At 37.3% G+C, this 11,895-nt stretch overlaps 1 protein-coding gene across 1 annotated transcript; it reads right to left on the reverse strand.

Moving 5' to 3' along the window:
• Positions 1-1,777: 1,777 nt before the first annotated feature.
• On the reverse strand, positions 1,778-9,617 carry LOC124376603 (G-protein coupled receptor family C group 6 member A-like). Its single transcript, XM_046835773.1, has 7 exons — positions 9,362-9,617; positions 8,103-8,394; positions 5,989-6,469; positions 5,681-5,880; positions 4,607-4,813; positions 3,903-4,020; positions 1,778-3,750 (listed from the first exon to the last, which is right to left on the reverse strand). The coding sequence occupies exons 1-7, from the start codon at positions 9,550-9,552 to the stop codon at positions 2,414-2,416; spliced, it is 2,826 nt and encodes a 941-aa protein (XP_046691729.1). The 5' UTR covers positions 9,553-9,617; the 3' UTR covers positions 1,778-2,413.
• Between the last annotated feature and the right edge of the window lie 2,278 nt (positions 9,618-11,895).

Raw genomic sequence — 11,895 nt, forward strand, 5'->3', positions numbered from 1 at the left:
ATGGGCGGGGCTTTAATCGGTATGTTATTTTAAGCATGCAATTGATATGGGTTGATCAGAAATTGTTATATTTATTGCTGATTAGAAAAATATTTACAGGACAGCATCAGGATTAAGCTCTAGATCAATGGTTTTGATCACAATACAGATACGGATACAGAAAATTCATATGGTTAACAGATACAGATGATGCTGTACTCGCTCATCCCTAGTGTGTATGTAGCTTAATTAATTTGTAATATTTATAACACTAGCTTACTACCTTTATTTTTTTATGAAATACAGCAAAATTGTGTCAGGAAGGAAAGACGTACAGATGAAGCCTCGGCCATGTCTGCACTATGGCTTCCAGCCCTAGTGGGGGCAAGTGAGAGAGAGAGAACCAGAGGGGACAGTGCGAGGTCTCTCGAGTCGCAAACAAATCTACCTGGGCTCTGTAAAATCTCTGCCATACCTGCTCCACCACCTCGGGGTGGAGCCTTCGTTCCCCGGGCCTCGGCCCTTGCCTCGAAAGGGCGTCTGCTCGCCAATTCAACCAGCCCGGGATGTGAATGGCTCTCAGTGAGAGGAGTATCCCTACGGACCACAGGAGGATCCGGTGTGCCAGCCTGTACAGGGGTCGAGACCGAAGACTCCCCTGACGGTTGATGCATGACACCAACGACGTGTTGTCCACACAGACCAGCACATGGTGACCTCTTAGGTCTCGGAGGAAGTGTTGAAGTGCCATAAGCACAGCCATAATCTTCAGGCAGTTTATGTGCCATGAACGATGTAGCTTATCCCACCGACCTTGGGCGGAGCAGCCACTCATGACCACTCCCCACCCCATGAGGAATGCGTCTGTTGTTAGCATTACGTGATGACAAGGCGCTTCCAAGACAGGAACTCGTGTGTATCATCCATATATCTAAGGTTTGAAGAGCTTGCCTTGAAACCTTGATAGTAGGGAGTGGGCTGCACATTGGATGCTACTGCCATGAGACCCAGCAGCCTCTGTAACTGCCCCACAGTGAGTGGTTGGTCTTCTTTCACTCTCCCAACTGCTGTGAGAATGGCTGTGATCCGGGCAGGGGAAATCTGCCTGCAACACGGTTGAGTCCCTCACCCGCACAAGAAGGTGGTTCTCTGCAACGGAGAAAGCACACTTTCCTGCGTTCAGTCTTAACCCCAGCTCCTTCATGCAGGTGAGAATGATATCTCGAAGGCCGACCACTTGAAGCTCTGATTAAGCTTGTGAAGGTGCAGGGAGAGAGTGCTAGGCCGAAGGGGAGGACCGTATTGGTAAGCTTCGTCCCCGAAAGCAAACATCAGGAACCTCCTGTGAGCAGGAAGGACAGCTATGTGGAAATAGGCGTTCCTTAGATCTATCGTGACAAACCAGTCCTCGGACTTAATCTGTGACACAACCTCTTGAGGGTAAGCATCCTGAACCAGAGCCTCATGCGCGAGCTGTTCAACAAGCGTAGATCTAGGATCAGCCTCAATCCGCCGTCCTTACCACCTCGATGGCCTGGATGGACCAGAGCCTGCCAGCGACACATCCCATTGAACAGGGCAGGAGGGACCCGAATTTAATCGCGTAGCCCACCTCTATTGTACTCAGCGGCTGGAGTGATGCCCCGCAGCCGTCGAGGCCTCCTGAGAGGTAGCGGGTCCCCACCACTTGCAGCGATTCCCCGGGCGGAGATGGCCAGAAAAACAAGCACAATTCAATATTAAATAAGATTTATAAATTAGTTTTTATTTTACAAAAAAATTCATTCTTTTTTAAATGTTAAATAATATTTCTCACTTTTATTAGCTCAATATCATCAGCTAAATTAACCTGAATTTTTTGTATAATGTGATTTATAAACAGACAGAATTTAAGTGAAAAACAAAGGGGAACATTTTATTGTAAAAACCAAAAGAAAACCCCTAAAATTAAACACGTTTTGCTTGGAGTCTACCAATGTGGCAGATCTTTACTTACATTTTATTCCATTCTTCCTTACAGAAATGCTCCAGAGCTTCAAAATAATGAGGCGATCTACTCTACACAATCCTCATCATCATCAATGAACTTGTTCTGAAATTGTTTCTTTGTTGACTTGGATAATTTTTCTCTGGATTTTTTTATTACTTGTGGACATGTTAAAAGCGAATATGAAGACACATGCTATATTGGTGACTATAGATGATACCTTGCCATGTTCACAGAACTACAAGACAGACAATGAAACGAGAGATGAAGTCTAAAGGTCTAAATCTCACCGCACCATAGAATATAAGCAGAAAGTCAAACAGCATTGTGGTCTGATACAGACACCCATAATCAATACAATATAATCCTAATTATTAACACTGGATTTTCCCTTTAAAATGCAAGAGTAGATAATACATGATAATTATACAAGTTCCACAGTGTGCGTTAGAAACTCTTTGTTCTTCGACGTCTAATGGAGAAAATATACTGTCTCTGATGCCAGAATGGTATTTCAAAGTCTCTAGTAGGGAACTGTTCTGAATTTATTATTGATGATGATGTAGATTCCTCTGAATAGTCTCTATTTACTCCATTAACCAAGCAGGGTATGTGATTGTCTTGAATGTTGGATAGTGTTGATCTTTTGATTGATATTATGATTGAATCCTCTGAATCATCTGGATTCAGTACATTATCAGGATCTGGCATTTTATCTTCTGCAACAGTGATCTGCTCTGATGATGATGTGCTGGTTATTATTATTGAGTCCTCTGAGCCTATATTTAGACCATTATCTCTACCAGATATTCCAACATCTTCAGAATCTGAAAGTGTTCGAGAGGAATCCCTAAAGGAACCAAAACCTACTTCTGAATGTGAAACCGTGTTTGTTGACCTTCTGCGTATTACCCTTAATGAATTTTTATTTTTATGTTCCAGTTTTTCTGACATAATTATAAACCACTTTGGCGTGAAGTGGCAGAAGATGACACCGTAATTGGAGACCATGATAGCTGAGATTTGGATAATAGGCCGAAGTTCATGTTGTGTGATAAAGACCGGAATAAAGCAAAACCAAGCAAACAGATGGATGAGCATGCTAAAAACTATAGGCTCGGTTTCTCCATCTTTGCCTTTGAAAGCCAACAGAAAACAAACTAAAGCTAGAAGTGCGATGTATGCATGCATCACCCAAAAGCTGATCATTGATGAACCTTGGGTGCACAGAAGGTTCATGGTAAGGTTCAGAGAATTGGATTTAAGCTCCTGAACACCTGGGCGATCAAACACAAACCAAAAGATGCAAATGAAACCCTGAACGGCAGTGAGGAAGCCAATGATGGCAAACGGCTTATCAATCTTTTGCAGCTTGTGCCGTGTGTGTGGATCGTAGGCCACAGAGGCTAGGAAGGTGTGGAAAGCTTTGGTCAGAATGCAGGACACGCACAGCGTGAATCCGAGACTGTACATAGCCTGTTGCGTCACACAATGTTCGGTGCATGGTTTGCCTAAAAACATGATCACGCCTCCGAAGGTCACAAAAATGCCGAATTTCATAATACAAGAATATATTAAAGTGTATTTGATGGTGGGATTGCTTCTGTGTAAAATGAAAAAGATAAAAGAGAAGATCAGCAGCAGTATTCCGATTCCTGTTCCGATCATCACCACAATGGAATACGAGTCCGACCATTTCAAAAACCAAATGTTCCACTGCTGACATGCTGATGACCCTGGATTAGAAGTATAACCATTTGGACATTTTTCACACTTTTCTTGATCTGTGAACAGGAAAACCATAAAAATGTGGATAAATGTTGTTATCTAAAAACAATGTTCTTATTTGTAATTGCAATTTCCGATATGATTTATTACAGAGCAAATGGTTTCAGAATTTCAATGCCAAACCTCAGGCTACAATTATTCAACTCACCTGTCATGTTAGAAAAGTACCCTTCATTACAAAAAGTGCAATTATAGCAACAGAGAATATCGGACACACTTTTTTCTGTGCCAGGAGGACACGTCTCTGAACATCTTGACAAGGGCACCTAGATGTGAACAAATGTTTTTTTTTTTTGTTTCAAATATTCACAAAGTTCAATATTTTGTGTCATATATAAATAATCATGATCCTGAGACCATCCCCACAGCAATATACCACCACCACCATGCTTTACAGTGTGATCTGTTCACTCAAATCAGTGTTAGTTTCCACAAAAAGTGCATATCTAAAGATTCTCCAGGCCATTTAGAATTAATCATATTAATTAAATTAACTCTTAGCCACATTCATTCATTAAGTCTTGACTTATTTGTGGTTTGTGTTAATTACGCAATCTTGTTTTTTTTGCTTGGTCCTTGACTTTTTTTTAATAGTTCCTTACTTAGAGAAATATCACTAACATATGCATTTGTCTGGAGTTTATTTTTCACTTGATTGGGTTTTACAGCAAATACATGCTATAATAGCTATGAGAACTGTATAGATCTTTGCACTATTCTGGACTGTTCAACATTCTGAAAAGTCTGAAGCTACAGTTTGTATATAATATAATTGTATATTATGAAATGTATTAAAAGTAAACTGGCCCAAATTTCAAAGATTTCTAAACATAACATTCAGTTTGATCCTACCGTGTTGTTGGTCCATGGTATATTGTTTTCATAGACGTCCACATCCTTCTTGCTAATGAGGAATTTCCCCACCACGCTGGGTACTCGTCGATCGCTGACATTTTTCCACATTATGAGATCATAGCCAGTGTCGAAATCACCATCTTTATTGAAAGAATATGTCTGGTTGTCCAAGGTGAAGTTTATTTTCCAAAGAATGGCCACTAGCTGAAAATGTGGAGGTATAAAAAAAACAAACAAACAAACAAAAATTTATAAATAACTGTTTAATTCTTGATTAAATTTTGTATAGCAGCAACTCGGACATAAAGAATATTATATAAAGTCAAATAAAATGTTTATATTAATGCACACAATTGCTGTCAGAAGTTTACATTTATCATTTATTGACGGAGTCTCCGGTATAATGGAACACAGTCAGACATAAAGCAGTAACTTTTTTCTGACTTTTTAAAAATTCAGTTGTGCATTTTTATTCATTTCAAGAAAGAAAGGCTAAAGGAGAGACTTTAAAGGAAATGACAGAGTTTATCTCCTGGAACATATAAATGACAATGTTAATTTGAAAACTGTTTTAATTTACACTTTATTGCAAGAAATTTGTGGACACCTGACCATGTCTTTATTGAGCATCCCCTTTCCACATTTAGTCCCCATATGCTGTTATAATAAGCTCCACTCTTCTGGAAAAATGTTCCAATAGTTTTTGAGGAGATTTGCATTGGACTTTGGATCCAAAGATCATAAGTTTAAATCCTAGCCACACAAAGTTGCCACTTTTGGACCCTGAGCAAAGCACTAAACCCAAAAGCTGCTCAGTTGTATGAATGTAATAAATGTCAGTCGCTCTGGATAAGGGCGTCTGCCAAATGGCAGAAATGTAAATGTAAATGTACTGATGTAGGTTGAGGAGGCCGTAAGGACAGCCAAAGTCCTATACAATTGTGGGCCTCCAACGATGTAACAGTTAAGGAAAAAACATATATGTCTGGAAAAGTCAACACTTTTATCCATATATTGTACAATATAGCTCAGTATTTCACAATAACAGCTCACTACTAGGCTTGATCTTACCTTCTCTAGTGGAAAGTTGGTATCTTCAGGACAGTCAGTGTTGTTACATTTAAGAACTTTCTTGATGGCATGAGCAATGGCATAGACAGCAACTCTCTGACTGAATGTAGCTGTAAGATCCACAGAATTGATCAGGTAGTCATTGTTACTCTCCTGAGAGTTCAGATTACAAGATGGAGTTGTGTTCTCAGAATTTTGACCTGGAATGCAGTTGAATATCATTTGCTTGTACTCGCTGATGAAGTCATTCCATGCTCCTGGGCTTGGCTTCAAGTTCTGAAGATAATCTTTAAAGCCTGGAATCTCACCTGTGACAAATGTAAAACCTAAGATGTCTCCTACTTTGTTTATGTCGTTCATCTTCATTAAGGAGCCTGCCATAGACCAGGCATCACTGGCTATCCAGATACGACTAATGTTCCTATTAATCACTTCTTTAAAGAGAATCTCCACCACTTCAGCTCTTAAAATGAGCAGTACAACCCTGGCACTAGATGATTGAATGCGATTAACCACGTTCTTCATGTTCTGCTCAATTCCTTGAATGGTTGGTAACACCTCTTTATACTCCACACACACTTTCACTTTATCTGCAGCCAGTAGAAAGTTCTCAAGTGCTGCATTTCCATAGTCATCATCTAGAGTCACTACTCCAACCCAGTTCCAAGAGAAGTGCCTCATGAGCTTTGCCAGTGCCTGTGTCTGGTATATATCACTTGGGATAACTCGAAAGAAAGATGGGTAACGTAACTTGTCACTCAGAATGGGTGCAGAAGAAGTGCAACTGATCTGTGAAAAGATAAGACACAAATATGAACATATGAAACAAACAAACTATTTTCAGTACAAATTAAAACTCTGTTACCAGAAACCTAAATAAAAACTTAACCACTGTCAGCTGTCCAACTAGAGGTCAATATCACATCTTCTTTTTATTTCCAAGACCCCAGAGTGTTTTATCACCACAATTATGCTCATATCTACATATAAATAATCTCAGAATTTAGGGTCCATCGGGGCAGTTCTAGACGTTTGGAGGAACTAAGCAAGATTTATATTTTAGCCTCCTGCCTTTTACCTTTCAGAATAAATAAAAAGCACTTAAATCTAATATCATTTCTAACCTCTTTATATACAAAACCTGTTATCAGTACTTTTATATATTTCCTTCAATGTGCATATTAAAGAAACTTTAATGAAGGTCAACACAAAAAAGGAAAAAGAAAAAATATAAATGGTCATTAGGACCAGCTCTTCTTCCTCTTCTTATTATTAATATTCTTTGGCCTTGCCAACTCACTGCGATTGCTGTTTTAATTTCCAAACTTTTACTTTCTCTTTTATATTTGGAAAGTCAGCTCCAGATGAAATGTCACTGTGCAGTAGATCAGTTCAGATTTAAAACATCATGCAAGACGCAAATTAAAATTCTTAACGCAGAACTCAAAATAAACTGTCTGCAAATAATGATCCATCTTTAAATGTCGCTGTTGCGAATCAGCAGAATCAGTCTCCGATTATTTTAATTATACTTATAATCAAAAATACATGATGATGAGCTGCTTGAATGTGCATTCGTTTTGGCACCATCAGGTCAGTACACAGAAAAATTGTTCATCAACACATTTAAATGATGATATTAACTGGTTTCCGCTTCAGGTGAGTGACAGGTATTTTATATTCAATGGACAAAAAGTCTTGTCTTACGCTGCCTGTCTTGATTGGTGAACTAGTGTATAGGTTTGTTAAGGTTAAGCAGTTGCCTGCTCTGCCTATAGCTAGCGCCGGCCCTGGGTCCATCATAGCACCGAGACGGAGCTGGTTAAAGCGGTTAATGACCTGCTACTAGCCTATGATCGTGGTCATGTATCATGAAGAATGGCCACTAGCTGAAAGAGCAGACGTAAAGAAAAAAAACTACTATAAATATATTCTGTAGTTCACAGCACTGCACTTTAATTGCAGATTTGACTGGTCAATTTTCAGCAATTCTTATATTAGTACATTGAGCAAATAAAATATTTATACTATAATGCACACATATATTGTACATTTAGCATTTAGCATTTATGGAAGGAGTCTCCAGCATCTCGCAACAGCAACAGTCCACAAAAGCTGTAACTTTTTTGCTGCTATTTTATACTTCGGGAAACTCATTTGTGCATCAGATCAAGTGAATAACTGTTATACCTGCTATAACATATATCTCTCCCTGTAACCACTAATCCACACATGGTCAAAGCAAAAAAAATTATAAAAAATCATTAAAAGTACATAATAAATGAAAAAAAAAAAAGTTAAATGTTAAAATGATATCACCTGATTTAACCTTTAAATTCAAAAGTTCAAGAAAGATTTATGATTTAAAGTATATATAAGACCACTCAAACAGGAGAATATCACTATTATGTACAATCATTACCTGAGGAATCATGTAGAGACTGAGCATCTTAGCGACAGGAATGGATAATTCAGAGTATCTTTCCCCTAAAAATGCCTTTACAGGTGAACTGAAATTTGAGTAGTCAGAAAGAACAGGAAGTGATCCATTAACCGCAAGCATATGCTCCACACAATGCAGTGCTTTGGATGCAAATGCACATGGGTCACACATTAGATATCCGAGCCGAACTCCAGGCAAAAGACTTGAGTTGTTGATTGTTTCAATGGTGTGGATTATCGCCAAAGACTGTACAAAAGATATTAGATTAAAGCTGAAAAAGACAATAGGAGCAAATTAAAATGTGAGTTTGTCCAATACAGAAATCTAATATATGGCCATATATATATATATATATATATATATATATATATATATATATATATATATATATATATATATATAAAGATATATGTGATATGTTAATATATGTGAATGTGTACATATTTGTAGTTCTATTGTTTGCTTGAGACATATATAATGAAGTATTTGTACAATGTGGAAAATGTGGAGGTTTTTATACTTACTATCTAATGTTTCTTTAAATATGTAGGATAGATTACTTTAAAATATAGGTGAAACAACATTCACAATACATTAAAGTACAACATAATATATGAGATACCTATTGTTGTTATGGATTTATTTCATATGTGAAACAAGTGTCACGTAGATGTTAATGTAGAGTTTGCTAATGGGACTATTCAACACTGATACACTCCTAGAAAGGTCACACATGTGCTTATCTATAGGTCTCTCTACTGTTGATGTCGATCTGCCCAATGCATAATGCATTTGTGTTTGTCATTAAACAGCAAAATAGAGCTCTGGAAAAAAAACCTGAGAATTGAATTAATTAACTTGAAAGACACTTAATTTTCTAGTGTAAAATACTTTTAAAATAACTTAATTTTAATGTTGATTCTGTTGTGTAATTACAATGAACATTTAACTTAAACTATTGAAACATTACCCTTATTTTGTGATTATTTGCCATTTATGTATTTCACATATTTAAGACATTTAAATTATATTTATATATATATATATATATACTGTATATATACACAAGTATCTTACATATATTTCTATATCTGTGAAAACCAAACATAAACATGTATGTAATACAAGTGCTTTGCATATATATCCATATTTCAGATTTCTTTATGGGGTCAAACAGAATTTTTTCTAAAAGTTCTAGTACAGTTTAAATATGAATAAAAAACTTTATGAAAACTCACCTGTCACATTGTATGTGCGGACGATTTGAAGCATTAAACTGTGTGAAGTTTGAGTGAACTGAGCTCAGAATCCCGATGACGATATCCCCGGGTAAATAAGCTCCCCAGAGAGATGATGAAACATCACAGAACACCAACGGACCAGAAATCAGAATTACTCCTAACATGAGGAGATAGAAATGAGAATTCATGTTGTAAACGCAAAAAAGGAACTGACATTGTTTGACCCTGGTGCTGTCTGAGATTTCTCCTGTAGTCAAACAGAATGAGATTCTGTGGGAAATCTTTTTCTTCTTCTTTACCACATGACGTGTGTAAGATAACAGGAAAAACCTGTTTGGGATACACAATTTTAACACAATTGCATGACGTTGTGGCTTTTAAACAGAAGGAAGAGAAACATATTCGGTTTCTAGTCTGTAACATAAAACTTTTTTCAGAACAAATTATTTGACAGGTACCTCATCTGTGCCCTGGGACTGTTAAAACCCTGAACACAAAAGATTGTAACGCTAGATCCTTGCCAGTGCTCAATGTCTTCCTAAAATGTTGGAATCAGGTGAGCATGTCCAAACACATTTTTTGTTGTTAAAATTTTAAATGCACAACTTCTGAATGATGTTCGACATAAAGGGTTCCTCCACTTTCACCACCTGGGATAGCTATCTGTCCAAAACTTGCTTTACTTTCCAAAATGTGACTGCTCAGTTAATGATCTGCTGGCACTGAGCCAACAACAGAGCCCGTTCACCAGGTTGGTGAAGTCTGATTAAATAGCTAAAAACAACTTCTATCTCTAAGAAAAGATCAAATCTTACTTTCTGTTTGGTTTTTACCTCTGGAAAGGGAGTGATAGAGACTTTATCAGAATTGCCATGATGATTTCAAAGAAATTAGACGACCCTCTTATTCTGCCAGGCGATGTGTAGATTATGTTGTCTAAATTAGCAGCAAAATATGTACTATAAAGCTGTATCTAAAATAGGGAAATGGTATAAATACAGCAGTACATCCAGCAGGAAGTACTGTATACTATTTGTTTTTTAGGCAATAAAAAATCTGTCAGTAGTCCTTGGTCAAATCCATGGCTGAATAAAAATGATTATTGACGAAACATTAATCAGTAGAAAAAATTGCAGTCTGTTGCAATTTTTTTTAAAGAAGTTTAAGAGATTTTGTTTATTTGTAGTTAACTTTGCTGATTTACAGGCAAATCTGATGTAACCCAGAGTTTGAAATATATCACATTCAATGTTTTACCCAGTGTTTGACTGTTGGACACAAGAATTGTCCCAAATCTAGCAATCTTTGTGAATGATAATTTTAGGCATCTTATTAAAGTCCATTAAGCTCTGGGTTGCAGGTGGTGTACACTTGTTTGCAGTGTTGTGCTCGTTACTAAAAAATAGTAACTAGTTACAGTTACTCGTTACTTCATTCAAAAAGTAACTCAGTTACTTTGTTGATTATTTACACCAAAAACTAATGCGTTACTGTTAAAAGTAACTATTTAGTTTCTTTTTTAAAGAACCTTCTTTAATGTTCCCATTAATGCCCTTTTATGCGTTATGGTTTATACAAACACAAATCTGACTTAAACACAAAGTAATTTTTTAATATTTTATTGAAGTCAGAGCAGCACAAACTGAATATATCACAAGGATTTCTGAAATAAATAACAAAACAAGCTGAATAATAGATTCACAATCAAAAACTAAAGTGGCTTCTGCTGTTGTGTTGAGCTCTTAAACATGTTCCTTTCACAGCTGAAGTATGAAAACAGAATGCCGGGTTAGCATCTAGCTACTAGCTCCTCAGGCATGGAGGTCCTGGAGAAGCTTCAACAGATTGGAGTTGCTGTTTATCGCAGTAGATACGAGCTTCGAACCAGAAAGACACAGCTTACATTTGACTAAAAAGTTTTTGTCTTTATGCTCAACTAAAGTGAAATAATGAGCATATTTCCACTTTGAGAAACTCGTCTTGCTCTCACCTCGACTCGCCATTACTGCCGCACAGACCTGAATAAACAGAGACATGGCCACAGTGCGTCTTCTTCCTGTTTACAGTGGTTCATCCACCAATCCTACAATGCGTCGCTGCTGTAAACAGGTTGGACTGTAGTCTACACTTCAAATTAATTCATTTAAAAAAATAACGGGTAACGCACCATACGGTAACGGTAACGGAGTTACTTTATTTTTAAAAGTAACGCGTTACAGTATTAGTTACTGTAAAAAGTAACGCGTTACTGCCCAACACTGCTTGTTTGCATTCCATTCAACCGATATACATTATCATAAATGTCCAGGTAATACCATTTCCATGGGGCTCGTTGCAGTCAGCAGCAATGGTACAGTTGAATCTGATCCAACTGAGAAATGAAATGAAATGAAATAAAACTTTATTGTCCTCAAAGAAGAAATTTTGTGTTAGACTCCTATAACATGTTCACATTAACAAGACCATTGGATCAACAAACAACAAAAACATTAACATTAACTAGAGCAGGGGTCTCCATCATGGCGCTCCCC

The sequence above is a fragment of the Silurus meridionalis genome, chromosome 23 (assembly GCF_014805685.1).
Source record: "Silurus meridionalis isolate SWU-2019-XX chromosome 23, ASM1480568v1, whole genome shotgun sequence".
Taxonomy (NCBI): Eukaryota; Metazoa; Chordata; class Actinopteri; order Siluriformes; family Siluridae; genus Silurus; species Silurus meridionalis.